Source organism: Ochotona princeps, chromosome 25 (assembly GCF_030435755.1).
Source record: "Ochotona princeps isolate mOchPri1 chromosome 25, mOchPri1.hap1, whole genome shotgun sequence".
NCBI classification, from domain to species: Eukaryota; Metazoa; Chordata; class Mammalia; order Lagomorpha; family Ochotonidae; genus Ochotona; species Ochotona princeps.
In genome coordinates, this window is record NC_080856.1 from 25546790 (window position 1) to 25574523 (window position 27734).

At 54.5% G+C, this 27734-nt stretch overlaps 1 protein-coding gene across 10 annotated transcripts; it reads right to left on the reverse strand.

Annotated features, from left to right (window-relative positions):
• Nucleotides 1–6844: 6844 nt before the first annotated feature.
• On the reverse strand, nucleotides 6845–26457 carry KRBA1 (KRAB-A domain containing 1). 10 transcript variants are annotated; one of them, XM_058681420.1, is made up of 20 exons: nucleotides 26177–26389; nucleotides 25728–25807; nucleotides 18954–19080; nucleotides 18473–18592; nucleotides 17323–17475; nucleotides 16521–16679; nucleotides 16189–16257; nucleotides 15624–15743; nucleotides 15261–15479; nucleotides 14379–14534; nucleotides 13617–13811; nucleotides 13078–13251; nucleotides 12576–12749; nucleotides 11141–11293; nucleotides 10492–10671; nucleotides 9664–9864; nucleotides 9420–9560; nucleotides 8886–8981; nucleotides 8424–8534; nucleotides 6845–8190 (listed from the first exon to the last, which is right to left on the reverse strand). In XM_058681420.1, the coding sequence occupies exons 3-20, from the start codon at nucleotides 18985–18987 to the stop codon at nucleotides 7436–7438; spliced, it is 3210 nt and encodes a 1069-aa protein (XP_058537403.1). In that variant the 5' UTR covers nucleotides 18988–19080; nucleotides 25728–25807; nucleotides 26177–26389; the 3' UTR covers nucleotides 6845–7435. The 10 variants fall into 10 exon arrangements, with proteins under 10 accessions (XP_058537403.1, XP_058537401.1, XP_058537402.1 ...); XM_058681418.1 differs by having other exon boundaries at nucleotides 18954–19093; nucleotides 26177–26216; XM_058681419.1 differs by lacking the exon at nucleotides 25728–25807 and having other exon boundaries at nucleotides 18954–19093; nucleotides 26177–26457.
• Between the last annotated feature and the right edge of the window lie 1277 nt (nucleotides 26458–27734).

Below are 27734 nucleotides of genomic sequence, written 5' to 3' on the forward strand. Positions count from 1 at the left end.
CTGGAGCTCTGAGTCCTACCCTGTGCCAGCAGCAGGACTTGTGACCCAAAGAGTCCACTCTCAGGATCTCCAGTTCCAGGGCAGAAAGCAGCCCCCCATGACCGCTGGTTTGCAGAGGTAGAGGCTGTGCTTTCCCATAAGAGAGGCTCCAGGTGGAAAGTGTTTCAGAGACGCTCTGCTTGGGTGTAAAACTGCAAGGATGTGGCAGGTTTGGTCCGTCCATGCTTGCTGGTGAGACAAGGGTTACTAAACCAGCTACTTTGCCCTACACCTAGGTGATGGCCCACCCTGCTGGGGCTGGCATTCTGAGTAGCACAACCTTCCTGCCCATCAAAGGAGAAAAACAATGGCAGCAGAGGGCCCAGTTAGTTTCATCCTCCAAAAACTTGTCCTTTGGAACCCATCCCCCAGAGCAAAGCAGCTATGTGTCACAAAGGCAGAAGTGAGTGCTGGGATCCTGGGACCAAAGCCCTGCAAGAGATCCCAGCACTGGCTGGGCCACCTGAAGCATTATTCAGGCAAGTCTAGTAGGGGGCTGTGCTGGGGGTGAGGCAGGCTTCCCTCCAAGCTTGGAAAGACAAATTCTGGTGGGCTGAGGTCCAGGTACAACAAGCAAATGTGGAGAAGGAGGCGCTCCCTGGGACGGGAGCCTGTGAGCAATATGGGGCCGCCTGGCATCCCAGGGAACTCCTACGTGGGTGAGATTCAAGAGGAACACATGACTGCAAGACATCTGTTCACGGATGGAGACATGCTAGTCAGACACACTGACAAAGCAAGCTAGAAAAAGCCCATCTGCACAGCCTGCTACCAAATCCCACCTGGAAGTCGGTCCCTGCAAATGTGCTGCTCAGGCCAGCACTGGCCTCTGCTCCCTGCCGACCTTCCTGTGCCCCTAATAGGAACCATAGGAGGGAAAGAGCATAGTGCCAGAGCAGAGGACCGGGAACCAGCTCTGCTCCCTGCCCAGTGCCCCTGGTAAACCCCAGATACTCTCCTGATTCCGCTTTGAGGCTGAGTGACTTTCTTAGGTCGCTGTCTAGGGACCAGCCAGGTGCATCGGGGACCAAGGGAGTCAGGTGCTTCTGCCTCTTGCTTTACATCCTTGCAGAAGGGCAGCCAGCAGACCATGGTGTTTCTGGGTCTATCAGAGGTACCTTCACCGGACGTACCCAGACCGGGATGGGGCGAGCTGCTGATCCAAGGCCTGAAGTAAGCTCCCTGCTCCTTGCCCACCCTCCCACCCCCATGTTTCCACATCAGCTTTCCTGCGTGAACTCCCGGTGAGCCAACTAATAGGGGACACAGTGCATTCTGCTGGGGCTGAAGGGTAGAAAGCTTCGCAGCTGGGATATGGATTCTCTGTGTGCCTGAGCACAGGCCCTGCTCCTGCGCCCCTCATTCACACCAGGGACAGAGAGAACATGGCTAGCGGCTGAAGGAGGCTGACAAGGCCCTGGGCTTCAGCTCTGCAAAGGGTCATTGAGGAGCCAGTGGGCTGGCTGCATGCAAGCCCAAGGACTCAATTGCAACTCCGCCCAGTAGGATCCAGGATGCATGGTTGGAAAACAAGAAGGGACAGAAAAGTCTTCATGCTGAAAGGGTAATTAAATATAGGGCCAACATGTGGCTCAACAAGCTAATCATCTGTCTTGCAGTGCTGGTAATCTGTATGGGCACTGGTTCTAGTCCTGGTTGCTCCACTTTCAGTCCAGCTTCCTGCTTTCCTGCTATGGCCTGGGAAAACAGCAAAGGATAAGTCAAGACCTTGGGTCCCTATATGCACAGGGGAGACCCAGAAGAAGCTCCCGGCTTTGGATGACCATTATAGCCATAAGGGAGTGAACCACAAGATGAAAGCTCTCTCTGTTTCTCTCTGTAAAATGTACCTCTCATATATAAAAAAAAAAAAAAAAAAAAAAAAAAAAAAAAGTTACTGGGTCAATGAGAAATACTTTCACTTCCCTAGACTGGGTAATTAATTCTTTTTAAAGATTTGTATGTATGTATGTATGTATGTTGGAAAGTCAGATATACAGAGAGAAGCAGAGGTAGAGAGGAAGATCTTCCATCAGGTGATTCACTCCTTAAGTGGCTGCAATGGCCGGAGCTAAGCCAATTCAAAACCAGGAGTCAGGAGCTTTTTCTGGGTCTGTCATGCAGATGCAGGGTCCCAAGGCTTTGGCCGTCCTCTACTGCTTTTCCAGGACACAAGCGGGGAACTAGAAGGGAAGTGGAGCAGCTAGGATTAGAACTGGTGCCCATATGGGATCCCAGGGGATGCAAGATGAGGATTTAGTCACTAGGCTATCTCACTGGGCTCTTGGGAAGTTTTTTTTTTTTTTTTGTAAGATTTATTTTTATTACGAAGTCAGATATACAGAGAGGAGGAGAGACAGAGAGGAAGATCTTCCGTCCGATGATTCACTCCCCAAGTGAGCCACAACGGGCCGGTGCGTGCCGATCCGATGCTGGGAACCTGGAACCTCTTCCGGGTCTCCCACGTGGGTGCAGGGTCCCAAGGCTTTGGGCCGTCCTCGACTGCTTTCCCAGGCCACAAGCAGGGAGCTGCATGGAAAGTGGAGCTGCTGGGATTAGAACCGGCGCCCATATGGGATCCCGGGGTGTTCAAGGCGAGGACTTCAGCCGCTAGGCCATGCCGCCGGGCCCGGGAAGTTTATTCTTACACATGGTGGCAAAGTGTTGCAATCCAGACATGGCCAGAATGTTCGAGAGGCTAAGGGAAATGTGTATTACAGTTAGGAGTCTGGCAGGAGGGTTAAGTATACCCAGGGGTGAGATGTCCTTCCCTCCTTCCACTTACCAGGATGTGCAATTCATTGTGATCTTAGTTTCTTCCTCTGAAAAATGATCATCATTCTTCCTGGGTCCAGTGCTGTGGTGCAGCAAGCTAAGCCACGGTCAGAACAGTGGCATCCCATATGCACAGCAGTTTAAGTCCAGGCTGCCCAGCCTCTGACCCAGTTCCCTGCTAATGTGCCTTGCAAAGCAGCAGAAGATGCCCCATGAGCCTGGGTCACTGAGAGCCACGTAGGCGACCTGAGTGGAGTTCCTGGCTCATGGCTTCTGTCTGATCCAGACCCAGGCATCATGGCCGTCTGGGAAGTGAATCAGCAGATGTAGAAGCTCCTGGCTCTTGGCTTTGGACTGCCCCAGCTCCTGCCCTTGGGGGGTGAACCATGAGACGGAAGATCTCTGTCTCTCCCCTATCTCTCCATGAACCTGCTTTTCAAATAAAAATTAATAAATCTTTAATAAATAAATAAATCTCATGTTGTTCATTAAAAGCAAAACAACAAGGGCCCAGTGCACCAGTTTCTAATCCCGGCTGCCCTGCTTCCCATCCAACTCCCTGCATGAGACCTGGGAAAGCAGTCAAGGATGGCCTAAGACCTTGGGACCCTGCACCCGTGTGGGAGATCTGGAAGAGGCTCCTGGCTTTGGATAGGCACAGCTCTGACCCTTGTGGTCTCTTGCGGAGTGAATCAGCAGACAGAAGATCTTCCTCTCTGTCTCTCCTCCTCTCTGTATATCTAAAAAAAAAAAGCAGCGGGCAGCTCAAGAACTTGGGTCCTTGCCTCTTTTGGGAGAGGCCTGGTTTGAGATCCTAGTCCAACCCTGGCTGTTGCAGGTTTATTGGAGGTGAAGCACTGCCCTTCAAATATAAACTTTAAAATAATAAGTACATTAAAATAAAGCCAGAACCCCCAGTCCTCCTGGCAGCTTGAGCAAGGAAATTAGATTCTACCAGCTTGAACTGTCAGCTTGTTCTCCAGCCAAGTGATTAGGTGACAATGTGTCTTGGCTGGCACTTTGAGTCTAGCCTCTAGATCCTCAGTGTAGGGCTCATGTCAGCTACTCCTGAATTCCTGACCCACAGAGATGTTAAAAATAGGTAGGTGTGGTCTTTTTTTTGATTTATGTATTTTTATTGCAGGCGGGCCAAGAGACCCGGGTCTGGTTATGTCTGGCTACTTAATTCCAGCACAAAGTATCGTAAGGGAACATATTTCACTTAATTTCAATACTTTTAAATTTGTTTGAATTTGCTCTGGGCTTAGTATGTGGCAATCTTAAGCACTTTATGTTTGAAAAGAATGTATTTGCAGTCCAGCACTGTGTATGATCATAAATTAACTTGCTCCCATTTCTTTATCTTCCATGATTTTGTTCCATCAAACTCTGAGAAACAGACTCTCCCCAGTACAATTTTGAATCTGGATGTTTCTCCTTTAAGTTTTTAAATATTTTGGCTAGCAGAGGGAAAAATGGAATTAAAAAAAAAAAAAGCTCACAATATTGTAAATACAAAGGAAAAAAAGGTTCACAAAACAAACAAAAAGCATAATCCTGAGACCAGGAGGGACAGACCTGAAGCACAGGATGGGAGGCTGCTCAACCCAAACCCAGCTGTGATCCCACATCGCAAGGGTTCACAGGCTCCGAGGACACATTATTTGTCCTGCTAGCTTATAAACTCAAACCCACCTGCAGTTGTTCCCAGGAGCCAAGTCTGGGACAGACACACAGGGACAGAAGGAAGTCTGGCCTTTATAGGAGGGAGCCCAGTCCCATTGCAGGCTCTCCTCTGGGGTGGCCTGGGTACACCGGAGGCAGCAGTGCCAAGCAGCAGGGGCTTGCACTGACTATGGAGATTTCCATCCACTGGTTCACTTCCTCAATGTCCACAGCAGCCACGCCAGGCCAGCCCACAGCCAGGAGCCAGGAACTCCATCCTGATCTCCCAAGTACTTGGGCTGTGTTCTCCTGCCTTGCCAGGTACATTAGTAGGAAGCTGTAGCAGCAGAACCATCAGGACTCAAACTGGCACTGCGACAACAGATAACTGCACTGCAGCAGCTTGGCTACAGTGCCAGCCTCTTCGCTGATGCTTGAGGGAGCAGAGGGGCACTGCAATATGGGGTAACGACACTGCAGTGGTCAACCCACTGGGCCACAGTGCCAGCCTCTTCACTGGTGCTTGGGGGAGCAGAGTGGGCAGAGGGTAGGCAAGTTCTTGGAGGAACCCTAATGTGAACTTGGGGAAGAGAGAGCAGTCTACAGGTGGGTCAAGTAGCCAGGTAGGGGCCATCCTGCTGGTCACTCCCTAGCAGGGCAGTGGGAAGCCCCAGCCCCTTCTGTGTCTCCCTCAAGTTCAATGAGTTCCTTCAGTTATTCCTATGCAGCAATAGATGGACAGAATGCACACGATCTAGATTTCATATGGTCTTCACACCTTAGATTCTAGTCAGCTTTTCAGGTAACAATAGTGTCAGGGGACAGGACTGAGCCCCAGGGACCCACTTCCTGAGCAATGACTGTAGCTGCGGTTCACACTTCTCTTTCTTGTTTTCTTTCACTGACCATTCTATACAGTCTAACCGGATCTGGATAACTGACTGGGCTCACTCCTGAGCATCCTCACCTGTGACAGCAGGTATAGGTGGTAGGGAAGTTGTGCCCAGAGAAGAGCACTGCCAGGTGCTGGGTAGCAGTGGCGAGAAGCAAGATTCTCTTCCCAGCCCAGTAGTGAAAAGCTGTACAATCAGGAGAAAGAACTATGCAAACTCCTCTGCTCATTCCTGCCTGCTGCATGGCTGCCATCATGGCTACAGGGCAAAAACCACCTTCATACACCATGCACAGGCCTATGGTAGCACACTTCCCAATAACCTCAACAACTCCCTCTTTAGGGGAAAGTGGAGAGGGGAGTCACAGTGAGGCCTGGCTAGGGTGGGGCCCCGGGAGTTGCTGCTGAACCCTGCTCCATGACTGAGTTCTGCATCTATCTGCTGGCTCTGAAATGTGCCCCCATGGCATTCCCTGAACATTCTGGCAGGGAGCTGGGCTCACCCTGTTGAGTTTTCCATGAGTAGAGAGCCCGGGACTTCTGTTAGCAGGTGTGGCTGAGACTGTTCATTCCAAATATCATTCTACCACATCTCGGTAGTATTACTTCCCAACACAGTCAACTTGGACCTTGATCTAGTCCTGAAACACCATTGCTTCCAGTTCCCACCCATCCAGCCCAGCCTCTCTCCCTCTCCTCTCCCTCCCAGCACTGCAAGGACTGCCTCATTCTGTCTGGCGTTCACACACAGCGGGGACATTCAGACCCTTCTGTGGGTCTCCAAAGGCTCAATTTTTGAGACGTCCCAGGGTAAGCAGTGGCACACTGGATTCCCTAACGCCCTAATGGCAGAGTTGAATGTGTCAGCCCCTCCACAGCCCACCAGGCCTTCCCAAGTCCCACGTGACTGACAGCCCAGTTCCTAAAGACCCCACAGATTCTCTATGGAGCTCAGTTTGGATGCTGGGCCTGAGGAAGGAGAGGAGCAGATAGCAGGCAGGCTGGCTCCAACAACTGCCCACAGCTAGGACACACACAGCCCCGTCAGCCAGATCCCAGCAGATGCCAGGATAAGTGGCCATGGCTTCTTCCTCAAGTTGACCCCAAGACTGTCCTGCTTATGTGTCCTTCCAAAAGACATGCTGGCGTAGGAGGTTCAGCACCTCAGAATGTGACCTGACTCAAGAGTCTTCACACAGAGGTAATGAAGCAACAATAAACCCATCAGGGTTGACCCCAATCCAGTACAGCTGGTGTCCCAATACAAAGGGGCTGTATGGAGACAATGGAGCAGATGCCTGTGAACACAAAGACTGCCATCTGTCCTGAGAGGGGAGAACCAGGACATGGTCCCTTCCAGCCCAGAACAAGAATCAACCCTAACAACATCCTAACTTTGGACTTCTGACCTCCCGAGCCACACCTATTGTCTGACGGCCCCCAACCTCAGTAGGTAGTACCTGACATGTGTGCTTTCCTAGTTGTTTGGGACTTCAGTCCCAGCCTGCTGGCCCTGAGCCTTCCTGAGCACACTGCTGACTTCCCTCAGAGGTACTACAGGGGACAAACTGCCAGCTCTCCTCTGCTGTGCTGCTGGAGAAACCCCAGCAGCCAGACCCCACACTGTGGGGACATGGAACATCTTTTACTAGGAGCCAAAGCAACTCACTCTTTAATTTTAGAATTCACAGGGGATAAATCCAGCTGGGAACAAAGGACAGAGTGCTTCCCAGATAAGCTCTGTGCCAACATTTGCTTCTAGGATCACGACAGCAGAGAGGCCCTCCTGACTGCCCCACAGCTGCAGGGGACACGCTGTGCACATGTCCACACAATCCACCCAGGAGCTGGCCAGCTGCAGGAAGCAATGTCTGGTTGAACCTGAGAAAGGTAGCCACCCAGTGGCTGAGCAATGTACCGCCTTTCTGGGCCTCTGGAGCAGACACCCCGAGGGCCTAGCAGAGTCCGGGCACCAGGTGAAGACTCCACTGACGGGAAGGGCCACAGGAACAGGCGGGGAGGGAATCATGTCCCTGGGCACAAGGCCACCTGTGGAGAGTGCGGTCAGTGGGCCCCCCACCGTGGGTCCCTGTGCTCAGAACCCCACAGCTCCTCCTGTAGGGCCCGCTGCATGCCCCCTAGCAAGTCACTGGGCTCCTTAGGCCGGCCTGGGATCCTGGCCGATTCTGCGTCTGCACTGGGGGTGGGAGAAGTCGTTGGTGGGGGTAAGGCAACAGGCACTAAAGGGGGAGGGGGCACCTGGTGGCTCCCCATGTGTCCGAGCACAGCACAGCAGCTGAGTGCTGAGGAAGGAGGCCCAGGAGGCTCTGTGGGGGCACCATCAGTTGGTAGCTGAGGTGCTGGGCGGGCCCTCCCTCTGGGCAGTCCCGGGGAATCACCAGCCCTACAGCCCTCAGCTTGTGCCCGGAGGATCTTTGGTTTAGGTCTGGAGGGACCCTTCTGCCTCCAGTAGGGCGTATGTCTGCGACCAAGGCCATTGGCCCAGCGAGGTCCCCGGGGGAGAGCCCACGGCTTTGACTCAGGGCCTCGTGGGCGCCTCCCCAGGCGATCCACTTGGGTCCTCATGGTGGCCACTTCTTGAGCGAGGCCTGCCAGGACTGAAGCCAGCCGATCCAGCTTTTCCTCCAGGGCGGCCCCGAGGCTGTGCAGCTCCTGCTGCAGGGGCTTCCCGCAACTGCAGGCAGTTGATGACATGGCAGGGTCAGCTGCTGGAGGGGGCGACGTTGGAGGCTGTGGCTGCAAAGACTCATCACCCGCCTGGGGTAGGCCACAGGGGTGCAGCTTCCCTTGGGCCTCAGCTGAAACCAGAGCAAAAAGCAGGTCAGGCCATCACCTCCAAGGCCTGGCTTCTAGAAGGGAAGGATGATCACTGGAGCATGAGCATACTGAAATTAAAGCTGCAACCTGAGATGCACAAAGGTTTTCTCTCGCCCTTGCAACCCAAGGTCCATAGAATCACCCAGAAGTATTTCCTTAAGCTGGGCCCTGGCTCCTGGTACGTGCAGAGGGCATGGGGAAGTCGCCTGCTTACCTGGAGTGCTGGGTTTTCCATGTGTAGGCTCCAGAGCCCTGGCTTCGTCCCTATCCTCAGGCCTGGGTCTTTTCTCCAGCTGTGGGGCAGGACAAGGAGCCCTGACTGCTCCTGCAGGAAGAACACAGAGTGCTCAGCATAGGGCCATGCACTCTTCCTTCTGACATGGGGGTCTTTGGATGAGATGCAAGATGGACACATGGCTGGCCAGGAGCCTGCCTCTAGTGGAGGGGCCCCTGAGCACCCGTGTGTCTGCTGTGCCTTGTCCTGTGTGCAGCATGAAGTGCCCTGCAGCCCAGCACTAAGCCACAGGGAAAGCTGACGGTTAGAATCCTCATGGTCCACGGCCAGCCAGGGTCTGCCCAAGGTAGCGGCTATGGCCCGGGACTGGAACCCAGGACAGGAGTGTACTGGGGTGGAGGGCTGCTGCTGCCCCTGATGTCTCTGCAGCCCAGTCCTTACCTCCTTCTCCCGTGCTGCGGGGGGCACCAGGTTGGCAGCCACTTTCTTCCCTCTCTGGTGACTGGGACCTGCCTTCTGCCACTTTCTCTGCTTCTCCTAGGAACAAATACTGGGTTAGCTTGGATAGAGAAGCTTGGTGGCCTGTGGCAGCAGGCAGCATTTCCTGATGGAACAGCCATCAAGAAATTCTCCCAGGCAGGGAAATCTCACTTCTGATGCTGTTTGGCTGTTACCGACTATCAAGTCTTCAAGATACACATTATTTTACACCTATGCTCATATATGCATATGCACATACACTAGGGATATATACAACTAATATATCAAAAGCACCCCCTCTGTTCCATGGCTCTGCCTTTTCTTGAGCACAGCTGATACTACAGGCAGCCAAAGTCCAACAGGCACAGAGAACTGTCTGGGAAGAGCCAGGCAAGGTGAGAAGTGGGATTCAGACGATCAGCCCAGAGTCCTGGCCCATTGCGATCATGTGGCCGCAGTCATGTGGCAGCCCCTCTTGGGAGATTGCAGGCTCACCTGAGCTGAGGACGCCGCAGCTTTGGGGTTCCGCTCTCCCAGGGGCTTCACCAGACTTGCTGCCTCTGCTGCCAAGAGGGGCCACTTGAGGACTTGGGGACAAACGGACAGGATGCCTGCAGCTGGGAAGGTGGTTCCTCACTGGCAATTATAAACAAAGCTGGCATCAGGGCTGTGGCTGGTGGAGGTAGACACATGGGCTCAGCACCCTGCCCCTGCATTCCTTGTCCCCACCTCGGCTCACCCTGCAGGGATTGCTGCCAGAGCTCCGGCTCCAGCTTTAGGTCTTCTCCATCAGAGCTGCTCAGGCTTGAGCTGGAGCTGGGGCTGGGGCTGGGGCCAGGGCCGGGGCCGGCCAAGCAGGCAAAGCGCAAGGGTCTCACTGGCAAAATGTCCCTTAAGGAGCTTTCCAAGCAGTGCAGCGGGGAGGGTCTGGCAGCTGACCCTGTGTGAATGACAACAAGAGAGCTCACTGTCCAGCCCTGATGACAGCCAGGAGGACTCTGCCTTAATGGCTGGACACACAGAGCAGGTTCCCTTCAGCTCAGCCCACAGCTCATGTAGCCACAGGTGGTCCCTAAACAGTTACCTTGGGAGCTGGAAACAGGTGAAGCTGGAGCTTGGCAGGGTGTGGCCAGGTCTACGACCACCCTGGAAAACCAGATGAGGAACTTTCTAGAAGTCTGAAGTCTTTGGGAGCCCCTAGTGGTCCAGGCCCTGGGTCTTACATGCCAGGAGCCCCTCCCATTTGGTAGGCTGGGGTTCCCTCCCACAGTTCAGGGAGGACTGGGCTGAGTCTGGGGGAGGAAGAAGAAAACCACAGCCATCAGCTGGGTCGTCCTCCCAGCCCAGAGCAGCTGACCCAGGAGCTCTGCTGAAGGAATCAGAGAGAGACCCCTGTCCACTGGAGAAACAACCTGCTGTCCCACCCCCTCCTTGCCACACCTCTGCTTCCCTCTTCGGAGTAGGGATGTGAGGCAGGAAAGAACAGAGAAAGGGAATCTATTTCCCTACTAAAACCTTTAACTGCAAGGAAAAGAGCCAGGAACCGTTGAGAATGGAGGTAGCTCACCATCTTGGAGCCAGTGCTCTGGTCCTGGCCGGGTGGTCCCATGGTCTCGGATCCCTCGTGGATGGCAGGCAGGGGCGCAGCTGGAGAAGGCTTGTGGGCTGGCCAGATGGAGGCTCCTGGCAGGCACTTCTCCCCCACCTTGCCCAGGATGAGCTGGCTCACAGGACTCGCTCCTCAGTGCTGTTGCAACAAGAAGTCAACAGGCCTCTCAACTCCTGGGGTCTCATGCTGGCACACAGAAGGCACACAACACAGTCCTGGCCAGATTGGGGATCTTAGGCAACAAAAGTTTCGGCTGTGGGAATCACCTGCTCTGGGATTTTTCCCAGGATGCTGCCTGCATCCTCCATGCTCTCTTTACTCCCACATTTAGCTGCAGGGACACAAGGAGCTCCACAGCTCTGTGACAGGTCCAACAAGCTCAGCTGACACTCAGCTCAGGCCTGCACCTTACAGCACCAAGTGTAAATGCTGAGCCAGACCCCACCCATCACTCTCCATCAGGCAGCCTGCACTGTGCTGAGCAGACTGGCTGGCTTTCTGGCCTCAGATATGCCTCCACCTATTTTGAGACTGTCCTCTGGGCTCAGGCACAGACCTGCCCTTTGGGCTGCTCTGTCCATGGTACCCGCAGTGCCTGCTGGGTTACCTTCCTTGTCTGTCGCCCAATTCTTGAGGTCCATCCTCCTTGGTCCCCTGTCTGCTGCCGAGGAGCAGGGCCAGGCAAGCTGCGGCTTGGGCACAGGGATCTCTCTGAGACAGTTCTCTAGACTCTGGAGTGGGGAGCTTCCTGGCGGGCTTCCTGTGGAGATGGAACATCTACATTTTCGCATGACTGTAGTTTGGGTTCTGCAAACTCCAGGACCTCACCTCTTACACAATGACCAGGGTGGAAGGGCCCACTAGAGGCAGGGCCTGAAATGTGCCAGCTTGGGCTCCAGGGTGGCTCTGCTCTGCTGGCCATTGAACAGCTATGCAGAAGCTGGGCCCAGGGACTGTGTGGAGAGAGCCTGGCCACAGGCCTGGGTCTTTGGCTCCCTCAGCAAAGCCAGCTGCCACCATGTAAGGGACAAAGCTGTGTGCTGACCCCGTAGGCAGCTAACAACAGAGTGGGTGGAAGGCTCCGTCACCACTCCAGGACAACACTGTTGGTGCCCTCACCTCAGGCTGATGCTGGGCCATGGTAGGCCAGCTCTGTGTCGCAGCTATAATGCAAGAATCTTATTGCTGGTGATAGCCGTGCAAGCTACAGGGACTAGAACTGGGATTCCAGAGAAGGAAGAGTGCCCTGGGAGAGCTGATGTTCTGGCCGGGTTTATGCCAGAAGAGTGGCTGATTCCCAGCCCAGACAGAAGGTAGAGGGAGAGCAGCCCAGGGGCCCAGCTCCGCAAGGGGCTGCAAAGGCAGAGGTTGAACCACAGGTTGCACTTCTGCAAGGCACTTGAGGGTTCCTGCTGTCTGGGTGGCCTGCAACACGAATCCTTCAACAGAAAACACATAGGAAAGATGCGAGCCTGAGAGCCACAGGCTGTGTGACATGGCGAAGCGCTGCTTGGGGCTGAGGAGCACACATGAGAAGGAAGTGAGCCTGACCGCCACAGGCTGTGTGACCTGGTAAAGCACTGCTCGGGGCTGAGGAACACACAGACCAGACGCAGGAAGACGACAGGGGGCAGTGTTGAAGACACAGAGCAAGGTAGAGTTGGCGGTCTACAGGGCTGCTGGCTGTGTGAGGACAGAGGAGCTGGGCCCTGCGCATGGCTCCACAAGACAAATGAGCTCCAACTGAAGCCACACAAAGGGAACTGGAGGGTGTTGATGAAGGCCAACTTCACTTTTCTGTTTTCATGCAACAGGAGGGTTTTTTTTTTTTAAAACAGGAGGGTGTTAAAGAGGTCTTAAGACACTGTCCTGCTCTTTCAGAGCTCAGTCACTAAAATGGAGCCCTTAGCATCATCCAAGACAAGGCCCGTCATTGGCTCCTGCCTTGGTATCTCCCAGTGCTGCTTCCGGCACGGGCATGAGTCAGGCCCAAGACCCAGGGGGCAGAGAGGACTCATGCTCTTTCCCTGTGGCTCACTTACCTTTTCTGGGCCACTGCCCCTGGCTCCTGGCAGGGCTCATGAAATCTAGGTCCCCATCGGTGCTGCTGGCGGAGGAGAAGCCGGTGGGGGTGCCTCGGGGGCATGAGGGCCGGGCAGGGCCTTCTCTCACACAGCCCCGTGGGGCCAGAGGCAGGACAGGCTCCTTGGTCACCTCTGCAAGGGACAGCACAGCTGGAGTCACAGAATGCCCGTGAGGTAGAGACCCCTGGACCCTGTCAGCCCTGGGGCTTCCCAGGGCATGGATGACAAGCCCACAGCACAACAACCCACACAACCCCTCAGTCAGTGTCCCATGGCCATAAAAATTCTATGAGAGGGAAACAGAAGGAAGATTAGAAACAGTTTTCATTACATTTGGTGAACTGTTAGCAGAGGGTGTGTGAAGGAGGGGCTGGGGGAAAGATAACAGTGTCCTCCGCATCCCCTCACCCCCCATTGATGTACCCAGGTACAAACACCACCTTAAGCCCACAGAGCCTACCTTCACTTTGTGATCCGTGGGGATGTGGCTCGGACCTCCGAGCCCCAGGGTCTCCTGGTTGGGGGCTCTGGGACCAAGAAGCGACCAGTGGCAGGGGAAGGGATGATGCACTTGGGGGGATGCCCTTCAGACAGGCTTCCAGGGCTTCCAGAGGTGAGCTTGAGGCCCTGCCAGCTGGGACAGGAAAGACCACCCTGTTACCATCTCTTGCATGCCCCAGCCATGCCTCCTAGGGCCTCTAGGGCCTGCCTTCTGTCAGGGCGATGAGGCATGCTCCAGGCTCTGGGGAAACTGCCAGTCAGGGAGCCCTCCTATGGTAGACTTGTGCTTTGCTCCTTTGGAACAAAGATGGCCCCAGTCTGATGGCAGGGTGGCCACAATCCTCACAACAGAGGGACGCCTGAACAGGGAACTAGACTGCGGAGCGAGGGACACTCAGGCTCAATGCTTGGGGAGAGTGGTCAGGCAGGTGCCCCTTCCTCATGGGCTAGCGTAACCTCAGCCAGGGACTGAGTCTCATCAGACGACCCAGCACTCACCTTGAGCTACAGGGCCCCAGCTGGGTCCTCGGATCCCTTTGGTATCTCTGGAGGTGGAGGGGCTATAAGTCTGCCTGCCAAGTTGGCAGGTGGTGGGCACTAGTGGACTCTGGGCCCAGCTGTCCTCCATCTTCACCATAGTGAGCACGCCGCCAGGGCCAGGGCGGAGAGGTGGTGTCTGCTGGCGTCCAGGTCCTATGGGAAGACAGCCACCAGGCAGCCCAGGTTTTAGGTCTGGGCTCAGCCGCAGAGTCCTGTGGGAGCCTTCCAGGGTTAGGAAAGGACCTCCCAGGCCCCTCTGCCTCCAGGGCAGGTCCCAGCCTCACCAGGACAGAGCTAGATCACACCCCAGCTGCCCCAGGCTCCTCAGAGTGCCTCCAGAGGGTTGTCTGTAGCCTTAACTGAGACTATCCCAGTAAGCACCAGAGTCAACCGGCTTGCTCTCTACTGTTCTGAGAAACTGACACACACAGAAATGGGACCCACACAAACACGAGAACACCCAAATCACAGTCATCTCCTGGACCAGAACTCCTATCTCCTGGTCTGTCACCCCACCACCATTCCTGCCTTCCTCACACACGTTTCAGTCCTTATGCTAATAGCCACCTGGGAAAACTGTCAAGCACTGATTCACCATTTCCCACACACCTCATTCCATCTGCACAGCTTCAACCCCCAACCTCTGGCTCCTGACCGCCCACTGCTGCTGGGCAATGGGCAGGGTGTGGGCCCCCACCCTAGTGCTGTGGTGGCCATTACCTCCACAAATCCTTCTCCAGGCTCCTGGCTCCTCATGCAGCAGGGGCTCCTCTGCTCCAGAAGGACTGGGACGCCTGCCTGGGGCCTCTGGGATCTCCTTCAGGCAATTCATCAGGCCCTGGAGGGGACAGTCCCTTGAGACTGCCTCTGTCTTCACTAAAGAAAAAAAGAACATTTCCATCTGACCTCAGGGGCCAATGCTCTGGGCAGCCAGGGGGATTTAGGACCAGAAGTCCAGCAATGGACCAGAAGTCCTTTAGACTTGTATGAGCCACTGTCTTCTTGGTGTCCAGGTAAAAATTTCCTGGCCACACCTCCAGAACTGCAGGGCCTAAAAGGAGGGCACCATGCAGGTGTGCCCTCGATGCAAGGGTGGGGCATGACCTTGACTGCCAAGAGACGGAAAGGGTCCTGGACTGCTGGCACTCGCACATGGCTTCTGGGGTCCTAACTGGACTAACATTTGGGGAGTACTAGGCCTCACACACAGAAAGAGCACAGTATTCTGGGAAAGCTCATGATGACCCTGAGGGGGGGAAACAATTATCCCCTTCCCAGGCGAAAGAACTGGGGCAACCCTGGGCCCCACCTCTGCCCAGGTCTGGAGTCCAGTGTGGGCATCTCGGCAAGCAGTGGCACAAAACGAGGCTTACACTCCTCTGTCTAGAGTCACTTTAGAAAGGGCAAACACCTCAAGGGGAGCAGGGCCACATTTGTTTCTCATTCTGACCTCAAGAGAGCCACCTGGCCTCAGACACATGATCCTGGCCACCACCTTTGAGAAAGTCGTTTGAGAGGAAGCAGAGCAGCCACAGAAGGCCATGCAGGCTGCCAGGGGCCGCTGAGACTGTGGCCTAGGGAGATCCAAAGCCCAGCACTCACCTGGCCAGGGCAGGCTGACGGGTCCCAGCTCCACTCTGGGCAGCTTCGATGACACCAGGCCGGGCAGAGGGGGAAGTGGTTTGGCTGTCACCTCAGGATGCTGGGGACTGGGCACAGGGATCTCTTTCTGACCACCGATGAGGCCCTGTAAGGGGCTGCTCCTAGGAGAGGTTCCTGTAGCATACACAGGGTCAGGGTCACTGAGGCCAGCTGGAACACCTACAGAACAGTCTTGGGTTTCAGGGAGGCTGAGATTCTGCTTTGAGGGTGTCCCAGGCCCAGCAAGGAGAGAAACATGACCTCATGGCACCAGCTAAATATACCTCCCCCTACAACTGGGTTTCAGGTGCCCCAGCCTCTCACCTGTCCCCAGGGTCCCTCTGTGGCTCTTCCTCCTGCTGGGGCTATAGGCAAGAGGGCTGGGCTCCCCACCTGGAGAGCCTGGGCTTGTCTTCCCTGTAGACCATGGTTTACTGACAGTTTCTGCTGCAGGAAAAGACAGAGAAATCTGTCTAGCTCTGGACTCTGCCCCCAGAGGGCAGGCCTCTCCAGCCCTCAGCATTTCTGCAGGGTCTTGACAACTGTGACTTGTGGTGGGGACAGCTTCTGCAGGACTTGTGCCCAGGACACCAAGGGGCTTCCCAGCTCCTTTCTTGTTTAACTGTCAGCACCAACACTGTCCAGTCAGGACAGACGCGGCCTTTGAATTTGGCCCAGCAAATGATGCTGCCAACCACAGCACTCACACCTCTCCAATCAAGTCACAGGAAGGCCAGAGAATGCGCCAAATGACATCTAAAAACCACATAAGATTGTCAATTTTACATCAGATTAACTCAAAAATAAAAAAACACGCTGATGAATATCAAATTCACACACACACAGACACACACACAAATTAAATGAGACCCTAAGATAGGTCTAGTACTAGTGTTGTTTTGATGAGGAGGCCTGGCAATCAATCCAGAGGGACATAGGTATCTTCCCTGTCCAAAGTCTGCAGGTCAGAAAGTGACAAGTGGCAGGTGCACAGACCTCAGGGACAAGCTGGCTGGCTGCAAGGCTGCCTGGGAACTAGGCCCCACCCCTGCTCTCCCTGGGCCACAAACCAGTGGCTGAGTATCCTGACCTGCAGCCTGTACAACCCTGTCTCCATCCAGTATTGGATATGCAGTCCTAGAGAAAATCAAGAGGCCACAGCTCCAAGCTCTCCTTCCCAGGGCCCTGGAAATGTTGGTTCCCCTGCTCGATCAGACTCACCAATGGGGAGGGGACTTTCCCGCCCCTTGTCTCCAGGAAGGCCACTGGACGATGAGCTGCCGGTGGGTGTGGTGGCCAGGCTGTGTTGATCACTGGGGCTGTCTGGAAGGCAGCTAAGCTGGCCTTGCAGAGGACAGTTCTCTATTGCCACAGCTGTAACTGGAAGAGGTAGACACCCAAACTGGTAAGATGTGCCAGGAAGTGTTGGCAATATGTGTGCTTCCTTGCCATGTTCCACTACCAACGCCCAGATGTCAGCTCCTTGTGCATCACTGCCACCAAATTCTGAAGCACCAGTTCTACAGCCACATTCCCACCAACCTGTGCCTTTGTCCCCACTTGCTGTTCATTCGCCGTCAAGGAGTGGGGAAGAGGGACAGGCAGGAACATGGAGAAGCACCTTCAGGGGAAGGGAGTAACTGGTGAGGCAAGAAGAACCCAGGCTATAGCCATGTACGGTGTAAATAGCTTCTCTTTTTTCTTCATCTGTGAAGCAGGCACTCACACACACTGCCCTCCGCACCACGCAGGGCACAGCTAGCAGAGGGTAGCTGGATCGGCATGAAAACCACTGTGGGCAAGTAAGAGTCGCTCTCTCAGCCACTGTGCCCCAGGGGCTCAAGCGGCAGGCACACAGCCAGGCAGCAGGAGCTGCTTTTCGGTCCCTCTACCTCCCTGCACCTGCCTGGGAGCTGCTAGGGATCAGGCAGGCACACTACAGACCCGGGCGGTGGATGGGAACCTGGCCTGTGCAGTGCGTAGAAGCCTATGTGCACTGTCCCGGCTGTCCCAGCTAACTTACCCTCAGGGCTCGCTCTGTCCCCATCAAGGCCGGCTGCTCGGCTCTCAGGGCTATCCACAGTGCCGCCCTTGGCTTCCCTGAATAAGAACTCCGGGATCTCCTTCACGAGCTGCACCAGGGCGCTCAGGTGCAGGCTATGCTGGGGCTGTGTTCCTGCAGGCGGAGGCAGCGGTGTTTGCTCAGAGGGGTTGCCAGCTCCTGCACCTCACGCCCTCCTCCCAGCCCAACAGCCGCTGGAAGCAGCCAGTGCCCAACAAGGTTCAAGAGGCTTGCCAGCGCTCTGCCCTGGTGAGGGTGTCAGACAGGGCTCATCTAAGCTCAGCTATCCCTTCTCTTATAACAGCTCTTCTTATAACAGCTGGGTCAGTTTCTCTTGTGAAGAAACCATCAAGTCAATTCTACAGATTTCAGCAATCTCTGTGGCCCAAGAAACACCTGATGTACATTAAGGAGTCAACAGGATTGAAGGAGGTAGCTTGATGTCTTAAGGAAGGTAATTATAGGAAGAACAATGGATGGCCAATAGTGATTAAGAACCCCTCCTGCTGTGTTCTCACACAGAGGAAATGTGAGAGTATGGAAAGGTAGAGGATCTTCCCATCAATACCTAAGTGAACTACCAGCAGCTGCAGCCCCCTCTGATCTTTGATAAATGACATAAAGCTGCCTTGTTTAAACCTGTAGAAAATGCACAGAGCTTGTAATGAACAGAAGCGTGTGAGGCAGCCTGCTTGGACTGTTCCTGGGCATGTGCACTAACCCTGCCTCTGGATAAACCCTAACTTTGATTCCACAACCAGATTCTGATGGGTTCAGGCCACACTGCCCTTGCCTCTAGCTTTTCCAGGGAGGCCCAACCTCCTGGCCTTGCCCAGTCCAGGTCCTGTGGACACTTGGGAGCTGCTGGCTGGTTCTGCAGGGCTGGCTCAGAAAACGCTGCAGCTGTTAGCTGGCAGGGGGCCTGGGACAGAGGTGCTTGCCAGGGCCACCCCAGGTTTCTTGTGAGTGCCTCTCACAGAAACTCCAGAGTACAGAGGAGTGAGGGGATGAGAGTCAGGAGGATTTGGCTGGAGGAGCGCACTGCCCTAGCAGGCTGAGGTTCCAGGAGTCTTCCTGGGGTTGAAGGAAGACCCAATGCAACAGGACTTACCCTGGGGGGCTCCCCCAGCAGGCAGCTCTTGTCCTTTAGCAGCATGTTCCCTTCCCAGCACAGCTTTTCCAGGCTCCATGGGTGACAGGAAAGCAGAGAGAGGAAGCAGCTCGGATGTCCCTGAGAAGAGAGGACAGTCTCCCTGGGGATGAAGGGCCTCTGACCCCCCACAGGCACACAGTGGCCCATCTATGCACATCTTGATGGTTCCCCAACAGAGGCCACCATGCAGAACCCTCCTGAGGCCACAGAAACAGCACCTCCATGGAAGATACAGCAAGGCCCCGCCCCCCGCTCAGCTCTGAGCTCTCCAACAGGCTCTGGAACTGCCCATCTCACAGATGACAAAACTAAGACCCAGCACATTGTGGCATTATGAAGGGGCTCAGGACCGTGGGACTGGGCTCAGGCCTCTCTCTCTCTCTCCTGCTCACCCCTGGCTGCTGTCTCCCATCCTGGGGGAGGGCGCGCAGGTCCTTACCCACAGAGACCAGGGTCTCGTAGTTCTCACGCATCACCTCACGGTAGAATTCTCTCTGTCCCTCCTCCAGGAGCCGCCACTCCTCCTCGGAGAACCGCACGGCCAGGTCCTTGAAGGTGATGGTCACCTGTGGGCACAGTCTCCAGGGGGGTTGGTTGGTCCCATGCCGGTGAGGCCCAGCCCAACTGTCCCTCAGCCTGGTGGCCTGCTGCATCTCCCAGCAGACACTGGGGGGCAGGAGTGGCAGAGCAGTGAACACAGCTGGAGGCCTGACACAAGGAACGGCATGAATGTGTCCCAGGGCGTTGACTTGGGAATCCCAGGAAGACATGCTGGACTGCTAAGCCCTTGGTCGTGTGGATGTAACCTCATTTGTAATACAGGCCATGGTAGATAAAGCTAGGATGAGGTGACACTCGTCAACGGTGTGACCCCTGTGTCCAGGTGGCCAGGGCCTTTTCTATGAAAAGACACAGACAGTGACAGGCACTTGGGAAGAAGCAGGTGCAGAGACTGGAGAGAGGTGCAAGAAGGACCCTGCCTTCAAGCCTTCACCATGAGCAGAGCCCCCCACCCCGCCACACCTGGATTTTGGACCTCTGGTTTCCAGGAATGTGAGACAATCAACTGATACTATCTTGAAACCACCAGGTTGGGGCCAACAAAATGGCTCAACCAGGCTAATCCTCTGTCTTCAAGTGCCAGCATCCCATATGGGTGCCAGTTCCTGATGCAGCTGCTTTACTTCCCATCCAGCTCCCTGCTTGTGGCCTGGGAAAGCAGTCGAGGATGGCTCAAAGCACTGGGACCTTGCACCCATGTGGGAGACCCAGAAGAGGCTCCTGGCTTTGGATTGGCTCAGCTCTGGCTGTTGCAGCTACCTGGGGAGTGAATCAGCAGATAGAAGATCTTTCTCTTTCTATTTCCTTCTCTCTGTAAATCTGCCTTTCAAGTAAAAATAAATAAGTCTTTAAAAAATAATAATACCTGATAACATGCCTGGGGCTACTGAGCCCTAACACAAGTTAACCCCAGCAATCCCTCAACTTACCACGATAGAGTTGAGTTTATGAAAGCAAACATCCCTTTGAGTGCCTGGGATCCTAGCAAGGTGGCATCACAGAGGGAGAAAAAAGCCTTACCAATAAAACTCACATGAGGCTGAGTGTTTCTTACTGGGAATACATGGGCAAAACAAGTGCTCGTTTTCTTATTATTTTTTAAAGACTTATCTATTTGAAAGAGAGTAAGAAACAGAGCTCTCCCATCACCTGGTGCCCTCCCCAGATGGTCACAATGGCTAGTACTGAGCCAGGAAGCATGAGCCAGGAGCTTCCTTTGGGTCTCCTATGTGGGTGCAGGCACCCAAATACCTGGGCCATCTTCTGCTGCTATCCCAGGCCATTAGCAGGGAGCTGGATTTGAAATGGCATGAACTGGCACCTATTCAAGATGTCTGCACTGCAAGCAGTGGCTCTACCCACTATGCCACAATGCCAACCCTCAAGAATGTTCTCATTCTAAAGTATTTGCATACACACCATGATAAACGTGGGGGAGGAAACCCAATTAGAAACATGAAACTCATTTACATTTCATGCATACCCTAAAGACACAACCTTAAAGCAATTTCATGTGATATTTTGATTGTACCTGTGTTCTAACTGTGACCTGGCATACAAGGTCAAGAGTAAAGCTTTTTACTTGTAGCACCAAGGCACACAGAAAACTTTGAAGGATTTTAGATTTCAGATTTTTGTATTAGAGATGCTCAGCCTGTGAAGAAAACACTATATATCTAAACATGGAAGATACAATAACCAGGAATCCAGCAAAGAGCATGTTTATATTGTTCTTCCAGTATTATCTGGAGAGAGAAGCAATTAAAACCTGTTTGGGGGGGAACCCTGCACTCATGTGGGAGACCTGGAGAAGCTCCTGGCTTTGGATTGGCTCAGTTCTGGCTGTTGCAGCCACTTCAGGGAGTGAACCAGAAGATAGAAGATCTTTCTGTCTCTCCTTTTTTTCTGTAAATTTGCCTTTCCAATAAAAATAATTTTTTTTTAAAAAAAGGGCTAAACCTGTTCAGGGGGCTAGCATGTTGGCGTATCAGACTAACCCTCCACCCCGGGGCAGCTGCATCCCATATGGTGCCGGTTTGTGCCCTGGCTGCTCCACTGCAGACCCAGCTCCCTGCTTAGTGCCTGGGAAAGCAGCAGAGGAAGGCTCAAGTCCTTGGGACCTGGCACCCTCGTGGTGGGGTGAGAAGGAGAGACCTGGAAGCTCCTGGCAGGTCGAGGTCAGAGAGACCCCCTCACTGGGACAGATAGAAGACAAGCAGATCACAGGCCTGGCCCTCTGGCCTGTGTTCACAGCTTTCCTCTTCAGACTCCAATCCTGTGACCACAGCTCTTGCAGACTCCTGGCTGCAGGCTGGCTGGTCCATGGGCCTTGGCTGGGTTGCGTCCATTCTCACCAGGTCTTGCCTGCTCTTGGAAGCTCCACCTCTTCACAGAGTCACCTGCGGAGCCAGCCAGCGCAGGCTCCAAGCAGCAGTGCCCCCTCAGGCCCTGTGGCCCACGAGCACTAAGCTCTAGGGGAGGTGACACCGTGGAAGGCTCTCTGGTCTCAGCCCTGCCTTTCCCACCTTGCACATGCCTGCGCCAGTCCCTCCTCACTGCTCATCCTCGGAGCCAGTGCCTGACTCAGATAAGTGCTCTGAAGCAAGCATTTCCTGGGGTGACCCCTGGAAACCTGTGGGAAGCCAGACTTCTGCTACAGACAAAAGGCAACATTTCTGCCTGAGATTCCTTTAAAATATGATACAGTAGGGCTCGGCAGTGTGGCCTGGTGGCTAAGGTCCTCGGCTTGATCCCATATGGCCGCTGGTTCTAATCCCGGCAGCTCCACTTCCTCTCTATCTCTCCTCCTCTCAGTATATCTGACTTTGTAATAAAAATAAAATAAATTAAAAAAAAATATGATACAGTAAACTTTAAAGCCACCATCAGACTCTTAAAAATTGATCAGCACCTGAGGGGCACGGATTTGAAATGATAGCCAAAACTGTGAGTTAAGCAAAGAGATTGTGAATTGCGGGAAGTGGCCTTCTAGCTTATTAACAAATGCTAATCCACTTATTTGTGAGACAGCTTTATTGAAGAAAAGGAAAGCATTGCTCATCTTCTGCTTTGTTTCATCTACTCAAGTCACTGATTTAAAAAACTGTCTTGCTATTAGGTGGCAGCCTTGTCACCCACTCACTGCCATGCTCTGCAGGCCACCCTGTGACAGCTGGCAGCTGCACCATGCAGTCACAAACACTTGCACTCTGCTCTCCTTCTAATGGGGTCAGAGCCCATCCACACACCCGGCTGGATTCTCCCCCAGCATCCTGCCTGCTTGCTGCCCTGGGACCCAGAGGCCCACAGGCAGGCTGTTGTGCCTGCCCCTGGCCGGACAGCCCAGCACCTCTCTCCCTGGGCTAACCTTTGAGGCTCTGGCCCAGGCCTAGTTATTCCCCTGTTGGGAATGGCCACTCAGAACATTCCAAACTGCTGTTTCCTGGCCTTGGACAGACACCTGTAGCTGACGCCAGGGACCATGCCTGGCATCTAGGAGACCGCTAGGGAGACATGCCTGGGTCAGAGACAGCTCCCCTAGAAAGGCCCACCTGCAGGATAGGCCTGAGGCTGGCATCTGGAAGGTTGCCACCATTCTCTAGATGAGAGCCACAGTGTCTGGCTTGCTTGCTGAGCCACCGCCGCCCCATTATGGGATGAATTCCACTAGAGACTGACCAGAACCACCACAGAAACGTCCATCCCAACTCACCTCCCATGCTGAGCTCCTGCGAGAGGCAGCGTGAAGGGCTGGGAACACCTCCACAGCATCATGTTGTGCCCAGAGAGAGGGAGTGCCAATGGAGAGGCATTCTGGTGTCCTGGCTTTGACCATGGGCCCTTTGTCACTCTCAGCGGTGCCCCTCCTGAGATGTGATGGATGCTTTAGGTCATCCCAGCTCCCCACGGCCATCTGTAGGTTCCTCCACACACTGTCCATGCTCTCCATTAGTACCTATATAGATTCTACCATAGGTGCTGTGATTTAAATGTGTCCCCCAGAGTTCACGTGTTAGACACTTAGTTCTCAGTGCAAGGGTGCTGGGGGGAAGGGAGGAACATTTAAGAGGCAATTAGGTCCTGGGGCCTCAGCCTTCCTGAATGGATTAGTGCCACTTATCAATAGGGTAGCTTTCTGATAAAAGGATCAGTTGAACCCCCTTCTACTCTCTTGTGCATCTTCAACCAAGGACAGACACAGCAAGACCACCTCCACCACATTCTGGTCCCTTGAACCTCTCAGTTCTGCTCTTTACAAATTACCCAGCACAAAGCAAACCAGACGTGTAGTCAAGCTGGACTCAATCATCACATATTTCCAGCCTTACTGTCAGATGTACTTTTCATTACAAAGTAAGGAAATGGCTTATTCCGAGTCTCAGCTGGAGTTGTGTTGCTATGATAGAATACCTGTGATTGGGAAGGCTGAGGGCCTCATCTCCCGGGGGCCTGCTGGCCCAGGGTCCCGTCTGCGCAGGGGACTCTGAACAGTCCTGAGATGTCACAGTGCATCACTTACTGAGACACACCAAGCAAGTCCCAGGGAACTCAGCTTTAAGAACACACTGAGCCATCGCCATTTTTTTGATTCACTCCCCAAGTGGCCACAATAGCCAGAGCTGAGCCAATACAAAGCCAGGAGCTAGGAGCCAGGAACTTCTTCTGGGTGACCCATGCGGGTACAGGGTCCCAAGACTTTGGGTTGTCCTTGACTGTTTTCCCAGACCACAAGCAGGGAGCTGGATGGGAACTGCAGCAGCTGGGAAAGGAACCAGTTTGTGTATGGGATCCTGGCACTTGTGAGGTGAGGATTTAGCCAACTGAGCCATTGCACTGGGCCCTCAGAGTCCATTTTGAGGCAGAGCTCTCAGGACCCAATCACTCTCTCAAAGTTCAAGCTCTCAAATATCACTGACAACTTCAGGAATTAAGCTTTCAACATACAAAGTTTGGGCGACACATCCAAACTACAGGATTTTGATTTCACCTCCACGTCTTCGGTGAGCTTGGTTCTGAGACCCACGATCTAGGTGTGTGCTAGTCCACATCAGGCACTCTACCTGTAAGAGTTCCACCCAAGACACGGGCCAGCAAGGCGGGTGAGCAGAGCTGAGCCAGGCCAGCGCTGCAGCCTCAGCTTAGAAGGGAAAGAGCACAGGACATTTGTTGCCTGCTGGGTTAAGACATTCTGGATGGACACTCAAGGTTGAACCAAGCAGCTGAATCCCCAATGTGGCTTCGGATCAGTTACAGGATCTTAGCCAAACAACTTGATCCATGTGCACCTGAGCAACTGTGTCTACAGTACTGGGTCCTACCAACCAACCAACCCCACAGGGATGTCATGACCAAGAAATGAATTAACACTGAACCAATGTCGGGATGTATGCAATGTTAAACTTAGCACTCCTGCAGTCAGCTAGCCACACACACACACACACACACACACACACACACACACAGAGTTCCTGGCCCCCAGGGCCTCTTTCTCTCTAGGCTAAATATATCCACCTTTTTTAGACATCTGGAAGGGATGCTTTCCAGACCTCTCCAGGCCTGTCGCCATCTCAGCCTGCAAGCAAACTTCTCTGTGACAAAGTTCTGATAGCAATGCTACCAGGCAGCGACAGGCTGGGGTAGACGCTGCTGCTCCTGTGGCCTCCCCCTCCCACGACACGTGGAGGAAAAGTGAATGTGTGAGGGGCTGAGGAAGTGTGAGTGTGCCCATGTTCAACACTGGGAGGAGGCAATCCCCTGCCAGCTCACCATGCACACACACCATCCTCCTCAGCCTTAGCCTCACTCCCCCAAGCAACAGGAGACAAGCTTTCTGGACTGATCGAAGACTGTTGGAGTCCCACAGTCTCCAAGCTCTGGGCTACTACGAGAGACCTCCAATTTTTATCAAGTGTATTATCAAGCTCTCCATGGAAACTGTAGCTTCAGGGACCACAAGCCTGTTCACAGGTCCCAGTCCTTCTGAGCCTCAAGCCACACCTGCACCCGCAGGCCATGCTCCCCTCACGGTCCTTTCCTGTGAGCCCTACTCGCCCACCCACAGATTCCAGGAGTCACATGCAAAGCAGGGAGGAGGTCCTCTGTACCTCATTGTAGTGGCCATCCCTAGCCACTTCCTCCAGGAAGCTCCATCTTTGAAGGTTACACCTGACAGACCAGGGGCTCCAGCCCCCTGGGCTTACAGGACAGCAAGTCAAGGTATAAGGTGGTCCTGGGATGGTATCAGTGGGTACCCAGAAACCCAGTGGGTATCTGGAGCCAGGGTATCCCCATACCACTGGAGCTGCAAGGGTGAAGGTTCCTGTCCAGCAACATCCAACTCTGCTAGTTTCTCTGTTCTCTCGGGATGCTTGCTGGCTACCCACTGGCCAAGATTCTGTGCCTGCTCTGCCCGGCCACACACTGCCTGTCCACCACAGCATGTACAGCTGCCTGAGGCGGGCCAAAGCTCAGGCTCATACACACCACAGTGGCAGAACTGGCTCCAGGTGCCCACCCAGAACACCCAGCAGCTCCAGAAGCAGACCACCTCCAGCTTCCTTGCCATCTTGGCAGCTCCCACAGAACCCAGTGTCAACTATGCCCAGGCTACAGAGCAGGTGGGGCTCTCCCTCCAGTAGTTGGATGTACACACCTCACCAGGACCAAATCTGGGACCTGGTTTATCTTCTATTTCTCCCCACTTCCATGTCGGTGCCCCCCGGATCCAGGTTCCTACCAAGAATAAAAGTATGAGATGGACCCATTCCCCCGGGCCTACTGCACCGCACTTTGGGTAACTTCTAAGGAGGAGGACACGCGGAGAGCGGGGCAATGCTTAACGCGGAGGAACGAGCTTCTGGGGGTGGGGTGGAGGGTGGATGGAGGTCTTCGTGTCCGGGGAAGGGAGTGGGGCGGTGGACAGTGGGGGAGGGCGCAGCCCGAGGACCCTGAGTCTCAGTCCGGCCAGGCCCGGTATAGCTCATCCTAGAGTTGGTGGGTCCCTGCTCCTTCCCGGCCCCGCCGTCCCCTGGGGCCCGCACTGCGCCAAGCAGACGGGCCCAAGCGTCCCTCCGTCCATGCGCCCGCCGTGGCTCGCCTTACCTGGCGCGCCATGGCGAGACTCCGGCTCCTGGCCACTCCTCGGCTGACACAGTTTCCGGCGCGGGCCCAGACGCCAGCGCCCGCTCCCCGGACGCAGGCTGCGCGGGGACACCCGGCGACCAAGGCCCCACTGCTCGGCGCGGGAGGAGGCGGGTCGGGGAGCTCCGGCCGCCAGGGAGGCACAGGGCAGACGCAGCTGGGCCCGCCCCGAACCAAGCCGAGCCCGCCCCTAGAGCTTCGCATCCCGGGAGGGGTGGTCCGGCTTCCGCCCGGAACCCGGGGCTTCGGCAGCTGGGACTGCGCAGGCGCGATGTCGGCGCCAGCCGGGATTGGAGGCGGGGCTAGGGAGGGGCGGGCTGACACCCCGTCTCCGCCCCCTGTCCATTAGCGGACCTGGACCCTCCACGCAGGGACACCCGTGCGGCCACCCAGGCGGTGCTGCTTGCGGGTGTGCAAGCTCGCCAGTCCGCATCGGCCATCCACCCATTCAGTTACTGAGGGTGTCCTGCACAGGTGCCAGGTGGGAATGCTCGGCTGAAAGCGGGTTGATTTCTTGCACAGGCGGACCTGGCATGGGCAAGGGGGCAGGGGTTGTGACCCTGGCTGCGGGAGCCAGGACATGGGTGGGCAGAGTGGCTGCGACACCCCAGGCGCCCACATCCTCAGATCTTCCACTCTGCACCCTTGCTCACTGCAATGGTAACCTGCCTGCTGTTACCAATAGAGCACACTGCCTTGCGTTGTTAATCCTGTGTTGTATTATTTTGTTTATATAGCCGTTGACCTGTGTTATTACACGTTATTATAACACTAATCTATGTTACTGTATTTTGAGTGACTCTTGGCCTGTTTTGTTGATTATGGCAACTCCAGTCATTGCTGGCCTGTGGGAAGCCTCATTTGCCTGTCGAGGAGGATCTGCTATTAGAACGTTCAGAGAAGGGGAACCCCTGGGCTCAGCCTCTTCTTCCAGATGGAAGAGGGGGGGATTTGGAAGCAGGAGTTCCATGAAGATAAAATCCTGCTCATCATTTGAGCTGGGATCAGCCCATCTGACGTCCTGAACCTAGATTTGAAGATGCAAGGCCAACTTGAGCTCATCACCTCGTGGTAAGTCCGCTGCCAGCCCAGCTCTCCAGTCTCTTCAACTCAAAACCTCAGGAAGACAGCTCTTGATTTTCATGTGCACCAGCCTGGCCCCCCTTACTGTGCCCCATTTGCAGATTCCGAGCTATCAGTCACTAAAAGCAGGTGGCATAGATGGTTGAACGGGCACTTGCTCTTACCTTGCCTCTGTGTGCTCAGACCTGTGTGGGTGGACCCAGAGGTCAGCTCCTATGGGGTGGCACCCAGGCATCAGCCTCAAAAGTGTTACCGGCCAAGCTCATTGGGTTCTGTCCTCAGCACAAGCTTAACAGAAGCTTTATTCAAAGCTAAGCAATGGGGAAGCACTGTCCCACAAACAAGTAGGCAAAGTGGAGTGTTCGACCAAACATTGGCTTTAGGGAAATGGCTTGGATTTTTAAAGGTTTTTTTTTTTTTTATCTTTCTTTCTTTT

What these genes read in the sequence shown, in the direction of transcription:
- KRBA1 (XM_058681411.1), bottom strand. Translation starts at nt 19,167, where the DNA reads ATGCAGCAGGCCACCAGGCTGAGGGACAGTTGGGCTGGGCCTCACCGG. An exon ending in TGCTGGGGGAGCCCCCCAGG is followed by an intron (nt 17,476 to 18,472) that starts GTAAGTCCTGTT and finishes CTCCGCCTGCAG; the next exon opens with GAACACAGCCCCAGCATAGC. An exon ending in GGACAGAGCGAGCCCTGAGG is followed by an intron (nt 16,680 to 17,322) that starts GTAAGTTAGCTG and finishes TACCTCTTCCAG; the next exon opens with TTACAGCTGTGGCAATAGAG.